We start from the raw sequence: 19,949 nt of genomic DNA, 5'->3' as shown, positions 1-19,949 counted from the left end.
TCATTGACTTCAGCTCTGCGTTCAACACTCATCCCCCAACATCTGGTGAACAAGCTGAGTGAAATAGGCATCAGCACTTCACTGTGCAACTGGCTGCTGGACTTTCTAACAAACAGACCGCAGACAGTCAGAGTTGGAAACAACTCCTCAGCGACCACCATCATAAACACCGGGGTGCCGCAAGGATGTGTGCTGTCCCCCCTGCTGTTCACGCTGATGACTCACGACTGCTGTGCCAGATTTGAAACGAATCACATCATCAAATTTGCAGATGACACAACAGTGGTGGGCCTCATCAAAGACAACGATGACTCAGCATACAGAGAGGAGGTACAGCTACTCATCAACTGGTGTGAGAGGAACAATCTGCGTCTCAACGTCAACAAAACAAAAGAAATTACTGTGGACTTCAGGAAAAAACAACCAACACACATCCCACTGATCATCAATGGCAGTGCAGTGGAGTCTGTGAAAAGCACAAAGTTTCTAGGAGTGCACATCACAGATGACCTCTCATGGACTACCAACACCACCGCCCTGGTCAAGAAGGCGCAGACACGACTCCACTTCCTGCGGAGGATGAGAAGAGCCGACCTCCCCACATCTGCACTCACCACATTCTACAGGGGTGCTATTGAGAGCATCCTGACCAGCAGCGTCTCTGTCTGGCATGGCAGCTGTCTAGCTGCAGACAAGAAGGCGCTGCAGAGGGTGGTGAGGACAGCAGAAAAGATTATCAGGTCACCCTTACCAGCCATTCAGGACCTGTACACTTCACACTGTTCCAAGAGAGCGATGAACATTATCAAAGACCCCACTCACCCAGCACATAAACTGTTCTCCTTACTGCAGTCAGGGAAGCGCTACCGCAGCATGTGGTGCCGCACAAGCAGACTGGGAAACAGCTTCTTTCCACAAGCTGTCAGACTCCTTAACTCACTGAGGAAAACTACATGAACATTCCAAAGATACCAAGAACATTCCATGAACATTTATTCACCATGCCCTTGCACCTTACCCTTCGCACCTTATATACTGCATCTATACTGCAGGACTCTACCTATACGACGACTGATTGTACTCTCTGCTGGTGCTGCTGCTGTGTGTGTGTATTTATTGTCCATCAGTATGTCTTATTATTGCACAGTGTGTGTGTGTGTGTGTGTGTTTTCACTGCAGTGTGTGTGTGTGTGTGTGTGGGTGATTTTTATCAATAGTATATGTATGCTTAGTTAAACTTGCACATTGGAGACTGGTCAAACGCAATTTCAAACTTCTGTGCTAACCCTGTTACATAGATTTTTGACAATAAAGTACACTTGAACAAAAACAAATAACTAAAATAAAAAAGTGGTGGACTCTGTGTCCACCCGGCGGCTTCCTATTCACAGTACAGCAGAAATCACTCACAGCCGAAAAAAGTGCTCACTAAAAGTCGCAAACTTACAACCCACTTCTCTCATTACAAAAATTATCAAAAAAAGGTCAAAAGAGTGCAAAAACGGACGAGGCCCCAAATGTTACAAACAGATGTAGCAGTGTAACATCTATGACAAAAGTCACAGGGCTCATTTAAATCTAGGGGTATTTTATTGTAAAATAATAACAGAACAAACCAAGGAAGAACCAACAAAGAATTAAACTACATACAAAAGGGGAAACCAACCACAAAGGAGAACCAAGCAGGCATCAGATGGGCATGGAGCCAGCCCCCGAGGAGAGAGAGCGCGTGTTCAGGCTCCCACCCTAGCATTTATAGGGGAAACATCATTGGCTCTACACCAGCCACCTGTAAAACAATTAGGTGCAGCAACCATACAAAAAGGTACTGGGGGCCCCTAGTGGTAGGAGGACGTAACAAATGGTTAAAGCATATACGAGCAATTCCAGCGTTATGGACGTGACACTTGAACTCAAAATGGCAACAAATGACCCAGTGCATGTTTTATTGTCTCCCAGTATTTAAACAGGTGTTGCATATTTTAAGGCTGTACCATACTGAAGAAGTGATAGAACAAGAACAATTCCCATAGTACATCTAGGGCATGCCAGAAAATGCCAATAAAAGATGCGTTATGGATGTGACAGAAAAAGTATCACTTTTCTTGGGTGACTGTACATTTTTATCAAACTCTGTGAAATCGTAAACCTAATGTCGAAATGGAGATATCCATTTGATAGAGGGGTCCAAGGTGAATATTAAAAAAATCTTTGTTTAAAATATTTTGTATTTCATGCAGAGTTTCGGAAGGAAAAGTCAACGTTATGGATGTGACGAAATTCCGTTATGGATGTGACGCGTCTGAAATAGACATGGCATATGTTTAGAAAATCAGCAATTTAACCACCATAACCCTTTGAAAAACTCTCTAAATATCAGCTAAAACTATCAAAGTTCTTAAATAATATTTAGGATGGCTATTGTTTTGCTGTTTTGTGGATTTTAGCATACATTTCTGTGGCTTGTGGCAATAATATAGAATTGTACATGATCAAAGTTGATTTTAGCTTGGGTTTTACATTATAAGAAAGAAAGACTGACAGTGACATATTAGGTTGGTTACAAATTGGTTCAACTTATTCACATCTGTAAAATACAGGCCTAGGTGATATCTCTGGGAGTGGTTTTGATGTATTACATGTTGCTTTATTTTTGCATGGTGAGGTTGACATTTACATGGAATTGCCCACACGCAGAGCCATGGCCTCATTTTTGTTTATAAATGCCTTGAGACCTCAAGAATGGCACAGTAATAGTTTTAAGCGTTAACAATAAATGTAATATAGTAATTTTTACAATTAAAGTGATTTATATAGGTAGTGGTCTGAGTGAATGACCTTGACATCTGTAACGTCACAACAGGAAGCAGGGCTCTACATTAACTTTTGAAACCACTTGTCCTGTCGGGCAAGTTGAAAGGAAATTTACTTGTCCGAATGTGAAGTTGACTTGTCTGAAGAAAAATTTGAAAAAAAAAAACCCCACAAAAACTATTTGTAATAAACTAATTTCACCAGAATTACTTTAACACAATCTATTCACTGCAGAAAAAATTGGACTCCATCAATCATTAATTTATTTATGAGAAATTGAAAACCAGAAAATTAAAATTATACAGTATATTTTCAATTTTAAATTATGAACTTTGAATATATATCCTCCACTGATTAATTGTTGTTGTCTAATTATTCATTGTGGCTCCTGTATGGTATTTAATGGTTGCGATCAAAGTTTTGGTGTTTTTTAGGTTTTTGTTGCGATTACATTGCGGGAGGAAGTGAAAGTTGCAAGGAATTGTTGCGATTTTCTCTTTTTGTGATTAAAATTGAGTGATATGTTAAATTAAGTTATTACTGAAAAACTATTGATTAAAAAAAACAAAGACACTGAGAAATGGTCCTATAAACAACTTGACCAATATAAAAGATTACCAGGACTACAAAAATGCAGAAAAATAGGCTTGACTTATCCAAATGCACCTGTTGGTTCAAAAGTTAAAGTGCAGAGAACCTCACAGCACAACATGAAGTTACCTTAAATTATAATATAAATGCCTCAGCTTTCATGTAAGAAAAAAAAAACTATTAATACTAGTACTGTGTGCAGGCAGTCTCTCCTGAAGACTAAATTAAACAATAATTATAAACTAATAAAATCAATGGCTCAGGCTTCATATAAAAAAAAAAAAAAACAATTTGAACAGAATCTCACAGTATGATGCTGAAGCTGCCTAAACAATGGAAAATAAAATACCATTTTGGCAAAAATGTTGGCATCCATTAATTTCTTGTATTAAGTAAAAAAATAATATAAAGTGCACACAGTCCTTCACTGTAAACATAACACACTTTCAGTAACAGAATTTAAGCCTATATAAACACTGACTTGCACATGCTGCTTCTCTTGAACGGAAACACGGAAGTAAGCAGTGTTGCCAGATACTGCTGACATTTTCCAGCCCAAAATATGTTCAAAACCCGCCAAAATGAACTTTAAACCCCCCAACTGGGCGGGAAACCGCCCAATCTGGCCACACTGGAAGTAAAGGCCTCTGCATGCTCTTGTGACAAGGCTTTCGCAGATAGCTTTTCGCAGACAGTTGTAATTTATCGTTGAGCGGGGAGTAATAGGCGTGCGCACTGTTATTCACCGCCACAACGCAAGGGGGCGCGAAGTCGTGAAATCGCTAGGAATAGTTGGTGGGTGTGGTTAGTGGAGTGTTTATCCTCTGGTTACTTATAATGACTAGAACTGGAGTCGTACAGATGTACATACTTCCTCACTTCCTTGATCAACCACTCTTCGTGCTGCTCCATCTTCGCTCGTGTTTTTAAAAATGGCGGTTGTGAAAACAAACCAAACCGGGAAAGTAGGGAAGCGGAAGTGCGTGTACAGCGGATGTAGAGTGGACCAATCGGAGCCCTCTTGTCTGCGACACTGTCTGCGAGGCTGTCTGCGGTGGTCACAATTTTTGGGAGGTGCGCGCAGAGTGTCTGCGAAGGGGGGGGCTTCGCAGACGCCATCTGCAAGGACTGGGTTGTCAGCATAAATTGGCCTTTAGACGTGGGCGCGCCAACAATCTGAGTCTCTGAAACAAAACATATTCTTGATTGCAAATCTTTGCGTACTCTAAATTACTCGTTATTTTTGCCATATCTGACTTACTGTGTCGAAGTCTGGGGAAACACCTACAAAACCACTCTGCAGCCGATATGTACAATACAGAAAAGAGCAATAAGGACAATAAACAAAACAGGATACAGAGATCACACAAACCCACTATTCATAAAATCACACATGTTGAAATTTATGGATCTGGTCAAATTCAGAACAGTACAAATAATGTACAAAGTGAGAAATAATCTATTGCCAAAAAATATACAAGGAATGTTTAGTGAGAGAGAGGGGGGGGATATAATCTAAGGGGAGACCTAAATTTAAAAAAACCAAAGGTTCGAACAAATATGAAAAGCATGTGCGTATTGAGCTGTGGGGTGACTTTATGGAACAGACTGGAGACAGAAATAAAACAAAGTGCAAATATAAATCTGTTTAAAAAAAAAAGGTACAAAAAATATTTTTAAACAAGTATCTGGAAGAGGAAGTATGTTAACGGAGGATGATGAGGGATAAATCTATAAATAGAATAGGATTGATTGTTATATTAGAAATAACTTAGTATATGGTATATATTTATTTACGGGGATAGGTATGTATATTTATTTTTGTAATTATATATTTATATAGATATTTATGTAGTGTGTGTATATATGGTATATAGTGTGTGTGTGTGTATATATATATATATATATATATATATATATACACACACATACATATACACATACATACACACATACATATATATATATATATATATATATATATATATATATATATATATATATATATATATATGTGTGTATGTGTATATATGTGTGTGTGTGTGTGTGTGTATATATATTTTATTTATTTATTTGTAGCTATATATTTATATAGATATTTATGAAGTGTATATATGGTATGTAGTATATATTTTTGTAATTCTATAGATATTCATGAAGTGTATATATGGTATGTATCTTTATAGGAGTGTTAATGTAGTTAGGATTTCGGGGTAGTTAAAAAGGGGTGGGAAATTAAAAAAGTATTGTACTTCTTCCCACTCCTTTTTCAAACAATGTGAGGTGTTTTGTAATGTCTTAGCTCTTTATTTTATTTTTTTAATTTCTCATTTTCTTTCTTTTGCATGTACAAATAGTTACATTTTTTATACATGTTCGAAAATAAATAAATTCATTCCTTCAACCTAACCTGCATGTCTTTGGACTGTGGGGGAAACCGGAGCACCCGGAGGAAACCCACGCGGACAAAATGCAAACTCCACACAGAAAGGCCCTCGCCGGCCACAGGGCTCGAACCCGGACCTTCTTGCTGTGAGGCGACAGTGATAACCACTACACCACCGTGCCGCCCTATATTTAATATGACAACTTTAAATCATGCAATCTCTCGGACTTGGTGCACTTGTGAGTCTGAAATGTTACTGAATAAGTAAATGTCTTTCCACACTGTGAGCAGTGAATCGGCTTCTCTCCTGTGAGAATGTGCTGGTGTTTTTGGAGATTACTGTGAGAGGAACTCTGTCCACACTGTGGGTAGTGATGCGTGTTGGAGCCAGTATTAACCGTTTGTGTGCACCCTCTACAGGCCTGGAGGGTATTGTGTTCAGGGGGATGATAAATACCTGGCCAGGAAAGGACCAGGTGTGGCTGATTGGAGGCAACAGTTCCTTATGTCTGTCTCCTGCTGTTTACGCTCTTGTAGGGGTGTAATGATGCATGTATTCGTACCGGCCTGTTTCGGTTCAGGACTTTCAGGATGGTGCAGATGTGTACCAAATGCAATCTTTAATGTAATTTAACTGTAATGCATAACATGAATTCAATAAGTTTGAAGTTCTTCATATTAATTGTCCAGGTTTTTGTGTTATGCCTAGATAATCATTATAAATAACGCTGCCGCCTCCTCTGCCAGTTGGACGAGGCTGGTGTATAATGGGACTAGGTTCCTTTAATGCTACAGACTCATTTGATTTAATCCATGTTTCTGTTAAACACAGTACATTACACTTCTGATCTGTAATAAGTTCATTAACAGTTAGTGCTTCAGACATGAGAGCTAATATTTAATCATTCTAATAGTTCTTTAGATCGAAGGTGCTGGCAGCGGCTGTACAGTCAGTATGATTTAATTTTATATTGATTAGATTACTAGAACAAAGTCTGAGTATTTCTCCTTTTTTGTATAGCTTGGGGAACAGATACAGTCTTGATGTAGTGGACCCTGAGTGACGACTCTGTGCAGGTAGCAGACAGTCGGTTTAGCCTGTTTGTCTGCTCCCTGGCCTTGGCTCTGGATTGTCACAGATTAACTAGGCCTTTTCTATGAGCGATGCTGCAAGAAATGAGAGCAGCACCTTCCCGAGTGGGATGGATACTGTCCCGCCCTAACAGATTTGTTGTTTGATCTTTAGCTGTGTGAGGACATGAAAACCAAGACATCCACGGCTGGAGGGATGTCAGAGGTCCATGTGAAGAAAGAGGAGACACTGGAGCTGAAAATCTACAACCATAGAGATGACCTCGACAACCCACCTGAAGGTCTCTCTGTTAAAGTGGAAGATCCTGACAATAAAGACTACCTCTGTAAGACATCAGGCCACTCTGGTGCTCAGTAACACTCACTGTTTGTTTATTCTTTACCCTACATGCTATCTGGTGCACTAAAAGTGCAATACAGTACATTTGGGATGTAGCCTCAGTCTTGGATTATTTAATCAACACATTGTGACAAATTGATATTTTTATTGATACACTATAAACAATTCACATTTTAATATGGTAGCAAGGATTTTATTTATTTACTTATTTAAAATACATTAGTCATTTACAAATTGATGTGAACCTGAATAAAAAAGTGTGGCGTAACACATGATGGGTCATGCTGTTCGATAAAAATCTGTGCTGGGGGATATAGAAACGGGTTCCGTCCGTCCAGTCACATTTTCGTTTCCAGGCTATATCTTTTTAAAACTACTGAAAATCTTCATGAAGCTTTGTATACATATCAAGCCACATGTGAGGTGGTCCCTTTTGCTATTTTGGATTTTTGAAAAAAAGTATTTTTCAGATTTTTACATATGAAAATAGATTTTGACTTAGTTTCGAAGAGCAATGTTTGTTTCTGGAGCATGTATCCAAAACTATTCATGATGCAGATTTGAAACTTGGTATACATGTTAACAAGATGATGTAGATGTGCCTTTTCAGCTTAAGAAATTTTTAATTTTTCATGTTACCATGGAAAAAATTTTTAGACTTAGTCTCTCAAGTTAGTCTTAGGCTACATCCACACGACAACAGCAACAAGATGTTATTTAAAAATATATCGCGTCCAAATGGGCAACAATCAGTAAAATATCAGGTCCATATGGCAACGCAACGCTTGCTGAAAACGATGCAATACACATGCCACACCTCTAGGGGCGCTGTAAGACGGTCCCTTCGGAGTCACCAGAACAATAGAAGTAACGACGCATGTGCATAAACTATTATGCACGAGACTTCATATTAGCCACAAAGTCACAAAAATCTGTTTGTAAAATTACATTATAATGACCAAATACAATGAAAAGTATTTTTCCAGTCTCACCTGTGAAAGGTAATCCCATGTGATCTCGTTTGGACAGAAAACCTGTTGGTACAGTTAAACGCAGCTAATCTTTATTCTCCGCTTTGACCTATCCAAAATGGCGGCGAGGATGACGTATGATTCTACGCGGAAGGCGGCGTCTTCAATGGTCCGGAATAAATTGAATGATACACGATGGATTAATTTGTTGTTTCTCACCTGTGAAAGGTAATCCCATATGATCTCGTTTGGACGGTAAACCTGTTGGTACAGTTAAACGCAGCTAATCTTTATTCTCCACTTTGACCTCTCCAATATGGCGGCGAGGATGACGTATGATTCTACGCGGAAGGCGGCGTCTTTAATGGTCCGGAATAAATTGGATTAATTTGCTCCTCTACGCCCTTTTTGAGGAATGTATTGTCGGACTTAAATCAACATCTGAAGAGGTGAGATCACTCCTTTTTTCCCCTATTTTTGCTGGCGGGATTGCACCATTACACAATAAATATTCACAGTGAAAATATTTTGTAAGCGCGTTTCATGAACCAAGTTATAGGATTTGTTGACAACTCGCATCGCAATGAGAAGATCATTGGCACTACTGGTGTTAAGAATCAGACCATTTCATAAATGAATATTTTGCTGTAGAGCTGCAGTGTTTGTACAATTGCATGTTTTTGCTTCACTATTACTGTCACTATTCTGCTTCTTGCATTACTACTGTGAACTAACACTGAACATAATAATAATAATAATAATAATATCCAAGCTCGTGTTTCACTCTCACTAGTGCTCTGTAAGGCTTTTTCCTAGTGATATTCGTTACACTTCTACCCGGCCTGAAGCACTCACAGTCATGTGGTTGTGACGTCATCGTAAACAAATCCGTTCTACTCATCCAGACGACTTCACAACGGCAATGTTGCCAGATCTTTCCACTCTGGAACCCGTTCTCAAAAAGATTGCGTTTTGGGCACCCAAAACGCCGGTGCCGTGTGGACGCCAGGCCTAAACGATAAGCAATTGTATCGGAGTCACCTGAATCCGTTGCCGTGTGGACAGGGCCTTAGGGGTAGGTTTTGTTTCCAGAGCAGAACTTGAAAACGATGAGTGGTATGATCTTAAAAGTTGGTATCTGTGTTGATTTAAGTAATGCTTTATTAAGTATTAGGTAGTGCCTTTTGATAATAAGGCCCTGTCCACACGGCAACGGATTCAGGTGACTCTGATACAATTGCTTATCGTTTAGGCCTGGCGTCCACACGGCACCGGCGTTTTGGGTGCCCAAAACGCAATCTTTTTGAGAATGGGTTCCAGAATGGAAAGATCTGGCAACGTTGCCGTTGCGAAATCGTCTGGATGAGTAGAACGGATTTGTTTACGATGACGTCACAACCACATGACTGTGAGAGCTTCACGCCGGGTAGAAGTGTAACGAACTCGATGCGAGTTGTCAACAAATCCTATAACTTGGTTCATGAAACGTGCTTACAAAATATTTTCACTGTGAATATTTATTGTGTAATGGTGCAAAGTGAGAGAGAGAGAGAGAGAGAGACTCTGCCCTTAGGGCAGAGTCAATCCCGCCAGCAAAAATAGGGAAAAAAAGGAGCGATCTCACCTCTTCAGATGTTGATTTAAGTCTTACAATACATTCCTCAAAAAGGGCATAGAAGAGCAAATTAATCCATCAACGTGTAGCATTCAATTTATTCCGGACCATTAAAGACGCCGCCTTCCGCGTAGAATCATACGTCATCCTCGCCGCCATATTGGATAGGTCAAAGCGGAGAATAAAGATTAGCTGCGTTTAACTGTACCAACAGGTTTGCCGTCCAAACGAGATCACATGGGATTACATTTCACAGGTGAGACTGGAAAAATACTTTTCATTGTATTTGGTTATTATAATGTAATTTTACGAACAGATTTTCCTGACTTTGTGGCTAATATGAAGTCTCACGCATAATAGTTTATGCGCGTGCGTCCTTACTACTTCTATTGTTCTGGTGTCTCCGAAGGGACCGTCTTACAGCGCCCCTAGAGGTGTGGCATGTGTATTGCATCGTTTTCAGCAAGCGTTGTGTTGCCATATGGACCTGTATTTTACTGATCGTTGCCCATTTGGACGCGATATATTTTTAAATAACATCTCGTTGCCGTTGTTGTGTGGATGAGGCTTAAGAAAATGTGAGAAATTTTAATTTTTAGCTCACCTGGATAAAAGGTCTGGTAGGCTTATGCCATGGGCTGCTGAGGTCAGTGTAAAGAGGCAGGGTTTGTTTCCTGTAGCAGAACCTGAAAAATGTGACTCATAATATCTTGAAACTTGGTATGTAGTTGGTATATACGGTGGTGCTTGAAAGTTTGTGAACCCTTTAGAATTTTCTCTATTTCTGCATAAATATGACCTAAAACATCAGATTTTCACACAAGTCCAAAAAATAAAGAGAACCCAGTTAAACAAATGAGACAAAAATATTATACTTGGCCATTTATTTATTGAGGAAAATGATCCAATATTACATATCTGTGAGTGGCAAAAGTATGTGAACCTCTCGGATTAGCAGTTAATTTGAAGGTGAAATTAGTCAGTTGTTTTCAATCAATTGGATGACAATCAGGTGTGAGTGGGCACCCTGTTTTATTTAAAGAACAGGGATCTATCAAAGTCTGATTTTCACAACACATGGAAGTGTATCATGGCACGAACAAAGGAGATTTCTGAGGTCCTCAGAAAAAGCGTTGTTGATGCTCATCAGGCTGGAAAAAGTTACAAAACCATCTCTAAAGAGTTTGGACTCCTCCAATCCACAGTTAGACAGATTATGTACAAATGGAGGAATTTCAAGACCATTGTTACCTTCCCCAAGAGTGGTCAACCAACAAAGATCACTCCAAGAGCAAGGCATGTAATAGTTGACGAGGTCACAAAGGACCCCAGGGTAACTTCTAAGCAACTGAAGGCCATTGGCTAATGTTAATGTTCATGAGTCCACCATCAGGAGAACACTGAACAACAATGGTGTGCATGGCAGGGTTGCAAGGAGAAAGCCACTGCTCTCCAAAAAGAACATTGCTGCTCATCTGCAGCTTGCTAAAGATCACATGGACAAGCCAGAAGGCTATTAGCAAAATGTTTTGTGGAGGGATGAGACTAAAATAGAACTTTTTGGTTTAAATGAGAAGCGTTATGTTTGGAGAAAGGAAAACACTGCATTCCAGCATAAGAACCTTATCCCATCTGTGTAACATGGTGGTGGTAGTATCATGGTTTGGGTCTGTTTTGCTGCATCTGGGCCAGGATGGCTTGCCATCATTTGATGGAACAATGAATTCTGAATTATACCAGCGAATTCTAAAGGAAAATGTCAGGACATCTGTCCATGAACTGAATCTCAAGAAAAGGTGGGGCATGCAGCAAGACAACGACCCTAAGCACACAAGTCGTTCTACCAAAGAATGGTTAAATAAGAATAAAGTAAATGTTTTGGAATGGCCAAGTCAAAGTCCTGACCTTAATCCAACCAAAATGTTGTGGAAGGACCTGAAGCGAGCAGTTTATGTGAGGAAACCCACCAACATCCCAGAGTTGAAGCTGTTCTGTACGGAGGAACGGGCTAAAATTCCTCCAAGCCGGTGTGCAGGACTGACCAACAGTGACCGGAAACGTTTAGTTGCAGTTATTGCTGCACAAGGGGGTCACACCAGATACTGAAAGTAAAGGTTCACATACTTTTGCCACTCACAGATGTGTAATATTGGATCATTTTCCTCAATAAATAAATGACCAAGTATAATATTTTTGTCTCATTTGTTTGCCTGGGTTCTCTTTATCCACTTTTAGGACTTGTGTGAAAATCTGATGATGTTTTAGGTCATATTTATGCAGAAATATAGAAGATTCTAAAGGGTTCACAAACTTTCAAGCACCACTGTAGGGTGGGGGATATAGATGACTCTCGTCTTGTTTATTTTCATATGACAGCAAGGCCCAAGTGTATTATTCCCCTCATACCACAGTGATTTGCTTACAATTACAATTTTTAATTTATGAATGAATGATACATTGCATGTTTTATTTGTTTCTGTTTACATAGAATGTCATTCTCTCCAGCTGAGAATATTCTGAGACAAAAAAAAATGTGGGATGTTGTGTGACTGAGAAAAACACAAACTCCTCTGTCCTGAAGACACCTCCATCTTGGGAAACTTACTGACTGATACCTGGGTCCCCTTCCATAAATGCTAAATAAACGTGTTAACGTCTTCACCACATTAGAAGACTATAGGGTTTTTTTTTCCACCCATTTTCTCCCCATTGTGGTCACCTGCTAGTATCCATCCACCAGCCAGGTCTCTCTAACCATGTGAGCGAAGGCTAACGCATGCTTCTTCCAAGACATGTAAAACCATCAACCTCCTCTTTTCCAAATGCAGCTCATGCTGCGTCACAGGATAGCAAAACGCACCCGGAGGATAGTGCCATGTGCTCTCTTTCCCACATGCATGAGCTCACAGAAGACCCCAGTCAGCTGTGATTAATAGGGGACAGAGAGTATGCCCCTGGAATGGGATGCTCAATCAGCACAGATGGGTGTGATGGACAGGAGTCCAAATATCTGTATACAGGTTTAGGGGCATCACAGTGGCACACCTCCAGGGTCCTGGATTCGATTCTCAGCTTGGGTTGCTGTGTGTATGAAGTTTTGCAAGTTCTCCTCCGTCAGTATAGAAACCCTACACTTCCTTCCTCTGAGTCCACTGGTTTCTCATCATCTCTAGCCGCTTTATCCTGTTCTACAGGGTCGCAAGCAAGCTGGAGCCTATCCCAGCTGACTACGGGCGAAAGGCGGGGTACACCCTGGACAAGTCGCCAGGTCATCACAGGGCTGACACATAGACACAGACAACCATTCACACTCACACCTACGGTTAATTTAGAGTCACCAGTTAACCTAACCTGCATGTCTTTGGACTGTGGGGGAAACCGGAGCACCCGGAGGAAACCCACGCGGACACGGGGAGAACATGCAAACTCCGCACAGAAAGGCCCTTGCCGGTCACGGGACTCAAACCCGGACCTTCTTGCTGTGAGGTGACAGCGCTAACCGCTACACCACCGTGCCGCCCCCACTGGTTTCTCCTTCAGCAAATTGGTTATGCTTAAATTGCCACTAGGTGTGATTTTTTTTTTTTTTCATTATTTTTTTTAAATTAAATATGAATTCTAGATGTATGGCATTGGAAAAATGCCGAGGCCTAGAAATACCAGAATTGTCAGCAAGCTCAGAGATGTGCGTTGGACTATTTTATTTATTTACTTACTTACTGTGTGGACAGTTATTTTTGTTTGTACCTGCATGTGATTTCATAACAAATTTGGGATATTCTGTTTTCCAAAAGATAAGCAAGTTCTTTGAAAACAACCATGACCCTGACCAGGCAGGTCGTAAGAATGCTGTAAATACATCACATAGTGCCAGTCATGCTAATGAACATTGTTTTATTTTGCCCTGCAAGCTTCTGACCACTTGTTTATGCCCACAAGGAAGTAAAAACAATTCGTACTTGTATACCTTGTGTGTACTCCTGTGAGATGTCAGTCCTGACGGACATCTCTAGTCTCAACCAGATGCTCAGTGAACCCTACTGGCAAGCTTTCTTAGGATAATTTTTATACAGGACTAATGTACTGTGTGTGTGGTCTTAGATACATACACACATTTGGGCCTCATTTCTTCCTGTTGTGTTTTCTCTACTCCCAGACTGCGAATTTTGCAAATCCTTCTTCCTCAACAAATGTGAGGTTCATTGACCGCCCCTCTTCATCCCCGATACTCCCGTTCCCATGGGAGTCCCTGACCGAGCCAGACAAACTCTTCCTCCTGGACTAGAAATCCAGAAGTCCAGTATTCCTGATGCAGGCCTGGGAGTGTTTAATAAGGGGGAGACTGTTCCAGTAGGTGCACACTTCGGCCCCTGCCAGTTAGAGCTGGTGAACAGAGAGGAAGCCAGGAACAGTGGAGACTCCTCAGTTGTGAGTTTGTCATAAATTTATTATGAAGATTGTATATTTTTAAGAAACAAAATATGATGACTAGATGAAAGTAGCTCCAATTAACATCAATTTATTCTTGTCACTGATATGTGGACGAGTGGTGTAAATCACAAGTTTGATCACAATGCGATCCTACATCGATTCTTTTAGCCAGTGTGGTGGAAATTCACCTGTTAATAATAGAAATACGAGTAACACCTGAATAATGCTCAATCAAATATATTTATTTATTGTATAATTTAATGAAAGTCCCATAAAATCACAAGCCCAGGTAGTCACTAACATAGGTCCTCCCATATCTACTTCTAGGCATGTTCAGCTTCCTGTCTTACACAAGATATTAGTCATAATCATAGCTTCCATCAACATTTTGTAATAGTCTGTTTTCCCAACTGCAGCTGAGAAAAACTGTCCCAAGTTTTCCTTGACTCTGCCGCATCCACGACAACCCGGTAGCAGCTTCTCACACGCGCGCAAAAACAAAGAACTTATTCATTCACACTTGCAGCTTGTTTCTTTTCTAAATGTCAAGGCTAAACAGAGAAGCATGACACTATAGGATTTGAACATATATTGTTAGCTATAATTAATGCTAAAGTTAATATAAAACTTCTTACCACACCAATGATCTGATGATTTTCGATGCCACACAATTTGCCACTATGAGAGTTGGTTTGATGCTGGGGTATGCAATTGGTATGACTTTTTACGCAGTCGGTTTCATTTCCATGAATTCACAAGTGCAAACAAAAGTCAAAAAGTTCTAAGACAGATGTTATAATTTCAAAAGGAATTCAAAGAAGGAATTCTCCAATGAAAACATCGCTTGCAGAAGTGTTTAGACTTAAATGGAGGATATGTAGAGAAATAGCTTTGTTATTTTCATAAATAAAGATTTTTTTCATTTGTCTTAGAATTTTTGACTTGCCCTCGTATAATTTCAACATCGGTTTGGTGAGGGTTGATTTGGATATGTACAGTGGTACTTGAAAGTTTGTGAACCCTTTAGAATTTTCTATATTTCTGCATAATTATGACCTAAAACATCAGATTTTCACACAAGTCCTAAAAGTAGATAAAGAGAACCCAGTTAAACAAATGAGACAAAAATATTATACTTGGCCATTTATTTATTGAGGAAAATGATCCAATATTACATCTGTGAGCGTGGGTTTCCTCCGGGTGCTCCGGTTTCCCCCACAGTCCAGACGTGTGTGTGTGTGTGAGAGAGCGAGCAGCCCCTCCCCCACCCGCACGCTCAGAGCAGAGACACAGTGTGTCACACAGAAAGTGAAGGATTTTCTCAGAGTGCTCCCTCCAAACAACGGGGATTTACACGAAAACGGAAGGAGATATTAACAAAATTCTTTCACATTGAGCGCTACAAGGCTCTGATGAACACATTGATGTAATTTTCTTGTCTCTATTGTAAAAAATTATATTAGGTAGGCTATCCAGCGCTGGATTTACATACTTTGCAGTTTAACGTTTGATACATTTTAGAATGTTAAACTCGTCACGTCTGTGCTCCGTGCTTTCCTAAATTGTCAGCCGCAAGAAGCCCTCGCACGAATGCGCGTTTTTTTTTTCGTCGCTCGCATGCCGAAAAATTCGCTCGCAAATGCGAGTGAAATGTGCACACTGTAGAGCCCTGACAATGGGGCCAATGTAGTGGCAGCTGCTAGAATTCTGAAAGAGAGACACAGATGGGCCTCTGTTACATGTGCCGGGCACACACTGAATTTGGTTGTGCAGAATACACTGAAAAATAACAAAACCATCTCAAGTTGTGTGGTGTCTGCGAGATGCCTGGTGGAGCACTTTAAAAAGAGTGAACTGGCCAGCACAAAACTTAAAGAAAAGCAGCAGCAAATGGGAGTGCAACAGCACATGTTGGTACAGGATGTCAGTACTCGGTGGAACAGTACACTTCATATGCTATCCAGGCTCCTTGAACAGAGATGGCCAGTGGCTGCAGCTCTTTCCGATCCTGCAGTCAACCCACAGGGAAAGCATCAGTATTTGGATCTGAAGCCAGAGCAGTGGATCTTGACTGAAGAACTGACTCAGATTCTTGAACCTTTCGAGGGGGCTACAGTGTTCCTGAATGGGGAACAATACGTGACCCTGTCTGCGCTTCCTCAGCTGGTACAGACCCTCAAGAAATCCACCCTGAGTTCAGCTTTTGAAACTGCACCAGTGAGGGCATTTCAAGTCAAGTTTATTTGTATAGTGCTTTTAACAATAAACATTGTCGCAAAGCAGCTTTACAGAATTTGAATGACTTAAAACATGAGCTAATTTTGTCCCTAATCTATCCCCAATGACCAAGCCTGTGGCGACGGTGGCAAGGAAAAACTCCCTCAAACGACATGAGGAAGAAACCTCGAGAGGAACCAGATTCAAAAAGGAACCCATCCTCATTTGGGCAACAACAAACAGCATGACTATAACATTAACAGTTTTAACATGAAGACAGTTTCGTTGATGTTATAAACTCTTCATTGATGGAAACTTGAGTGCAAAACTGTTCATGACAACTGCAGTCCTAAAGTTAGCAAGTCAACTGTAGTCTTCAGCCATAAAAGCATTACTGTAAGAGTCCTGAGTGTCCTCCAGGTGGAACTTTCAACTGTCCTCATGGGGCCGTCCTCCACAGGAGTGATGTGATAAAACTCCAACCAGACACAGGGCACCAGGATGGATCAAGCAGGTCCGGGGGGTAGAAGAGGTCAGCATCTCAATCTCAGGACCAACATGTACTGTAACTCAGAGGGACAGATGGGGGGGGGGGGGGGGGGGAAGGGAGAGAAAACACAGGTTGTTAGGTATGCCCTAAAATGACACAAGTATTAAGTCTGTGTGGTAGGCTCGCAGAGACGAGAGTCTTGACATCAGGCATAATACACAACAATGGCATGTTAATGTGGTTAAAAAATATCATGACCTGCTCTGGCTGGATGCTTGATTGGGTGATGGGAGCACACTCCTCAGCAGTGATGGGATGCAGATGGGACCCTTAGGGCTGGCCAAGACAATTCAGTTACATTTCACCGGGTCTGGGACATGCGACAGAATGTCTGACGGCCAATTCCCTGCAGGCTACGATAGGCAGTTGAGGTCTCCACCAAAAGATTTCCTGTTGACTCCACGTAACTCAGAGGGACAGATTTTTTTTGGGGGGAAAGAAAACACGGGTTGTTAGGTATGCCCAACGTCACCTGAATAAGTAGGAACAGTATACATATTGCACTGAGTACAAGCAGGGACTCCAGCAGCTAACTATGACAGCATAACTAAAAGGAGAGAGCCAGAAGGTAACACAGGCATGAGGGAGCCCCGGGACATAAAGCAGCCAGCCACTACACCGTCAACAAACTCGAGTGAGCAAGCGAGTGGGGACTGACAGCATCCATACATCCCAGTTTACCAAACACGCTGTCTGAGGATCCTCCAGATCTACTCCTTTACCTCATAAACACCATTAACAAAAGGTTTGAATAAACAGATATGTTTTCAGCCGAGACTTAAACACTGAGACTGTGTCTGATTCCCGAACATTACTTGGAAGGCTGTTCCATAACTGTGGGGCTTTGTAAGAAAAGGCTCCGCCCCCTGATGTAGCCTTCACTATACGAGGTACCAGCAGATAGCCTGCACCTTTTGATCCAAGTAGGCGTGGCGGGTCATAGAGGAGCAGAAGTTCACTCAGGTACTGTGGTGCGACACCATTTAGTGCTTTAAAGGTCAATAGTAGTATTTTATAATCAATACGAAATTTGATTGGGAGCCAATGCAGTGTGGATAAGACGGGCGTGATGGGGTCATATTTTCTAGTTCTAGTAAGGACTCTTGCTGCTGCATTTTGAACTAACTGGAGCTTGTTTATGCACTTATTGGAACATCCAGACAGTAAGGCATTACAATAATCCAACCTGGAGGTAACGAAAGCGTGAACTAGTTTTTCCACGTCATGTAATGACATTAAATTTCTTATCTTAGCAATATTTCTGAGATGAAAGAAAGCTATCCGGGTAATGTTATCAATGTGAGTTTCGAATGAAAGACTGGGGTCAATAATCACTCTGAGGTCTTTTACTGCTGCACGTGAAGAAACAGAAAGGCCATCCAGAGTCACTGTGTAATCAGAAAACTTACTTCTAGCTGTATGTGGTCCGAGTACAAGTACTTCAGTCTTGTCAGAGTTAAGCAGAAGGAAGTTAAGAAGCATCCAGTGTCTAATGTCCTTTACACATTCCTCAGTTCTTGGTGTCTCTCATCAGGTTTTGCAGAAACATACAACTGTGTGTCATCAGCATAACAGTGGAAACTAATACCATGTTTATGAATAATATCACCCAGAGGTAACATATATAGAGAAAAAAGCAGTGGACCCAAGACAGAACCTTGTGGAACACCAAACTTTACCTCAGTATGTCTAGAAATATCACCATTTATATCATCGTACTGATAACGATCAGTTAAATAAGAGCTGAGCCAGGAGAGGGCCGTTCCCTTAACTCCCACAACATTTCCTAGTCTATCCAGAAGAATGGAATGATCAATCAGACCCTCCAGGATTTCGCGATGTTGCGATTTGCAACTTCAACGCAAATTCAACCAATCCCCGCGAATTCAGGGCGGTATTGCAATTATATCCAATCACCGCAACTTTCCTGCAAATTTGACCAATCGTTGGCATCGTCTTGAGGTGACGTCGACAAACTACCTTCCGCCTTACTTCCAGTGTTGCCAGATTGGGCGGTTTCCCGTCCAGTTGGGTGGTTTCAAGTGCATTTTGGCAGGTTTTGAACATATTTTGGGCTGGAAAACGTCAGCAGTATCTGGCAACACTGCTTACTTCCGTGTATACATTCAAAAGAAGCAGCATGTGCGAGTCAGTGTTTATATAGGCTTAAATTCTGTTACTGAAAGTGTGTTATGTTTATAGTGAAGGACTGTGTGCACTTTTATTTTTTTACTTGATACAAGAAATTAATGGATACCAACATTTTTGCTAAAATGGTATTTTATTTTCCATTGTTTAGGCAGCTTCAGCATCATACTGTGAGATTCTGTTCAAATTGTTTTTTTTTTCTTCTATGAAGCCTGAGCCATTTATTTTATTAGTTTATAATTATTGTTTAATTTAGTCTTCAGGAGAGACTGCCTGCACACAGTACTAGTATTAATCGTTTTTTTTCTTACATGAAAGCTGAGGCATTTATATTATATTTTAAGGTAACTTCATGTTGTGCTGTGAGGTTCTATGCACTTTAACTTTTGAACCAACAGGTGCATTTGGATAAGTAAAGCCTATTTTTCTGCATTTTTGTAGTCCTGGTAATCTTTTATATTGGTAAAGTTGTTTATAGGACCATTTCTCAGTGTCTTTTTTTTTTTAATCAATAGTTTTTCAGTAATAACTTGATATTTAACATATCACTCAATTTTAATCACAAAAAGAGAAAATTGCAACAATTCCTTGCAACTTTCACTTCCTCCCGCAATGTAATCGCAACAAAAACCTAAAAAACACCGCAACTTTCATCACAATTTTTTGTAAAACCCCCACAACATCAGACATTTTAGCCCGCAACAACCACAAAAAAGGCCCACCAAATCCTGGGGCGACTGATCAATGGTATCAAATGCTGCACTAAGGTCAAGCAACACATGTAGCGAGACACA

General features: G+C 40.7%; 1 protein-coding gene and 1 long non-coding RNA gene across 2 annotated transcripts in view; both read left to right on the top strand.

Moving 5' to 3' along the window:
- Positions 1-14,032, top strand: part of LOC132867803 (uncharacterized) — a 33,630-nt gene extending 19,598 nt beyond the window's left edge. The window contains exons 2-3 of the long non-coding RNA XR_009650769.1: positions 7,038-7,209; positions 13,966-14,032. This is a non-coding gene — a long non-coding RNA (uncharacterized LOC132867803). The remainder of the gene's footprint in view (positions 1-7,037; positions 7,210-13,965) is intronic.
- LOC132868090 (histone-lysine N-methyltransferase PRDM7-like) overlaps positions 14,033-19,949 on the top strand; it is a 34,275-nt gene continuing 28,358 nt past the window's right edge. The window contains exon 1 of the mRNA XM_060901047.1: positions 14,033-14,237. Within this exon, the coding sequence (XP_060757030.1) occupies positions 14,049-14,237 (189 nt within the window). The 5' untranslated portion in view covers positions 14,033-14,048. The remainder of the gene's footprint in view (positions 14,238-19,949) is intronic.

This window comes from Neoarius graeffei, chromosome 19, assembly GCF_027579695.1.
Source record: "Neoarius graeffei isolate fNeoGra1 chromosome 19, fNeoGra1.pri, whole genome shotgun sequence".
Classification (NCBI taxonomy): Eukaryota; Metazoa; Chordata; class Actinopteri; order Siluriformes; family Ariidae; genus Neoarius; species Neoarius graeffei.
Note: the sequence above shows the minus strand (reverse complement) of the source record. Positions and strands in the feature narration are given on the sequence as shown.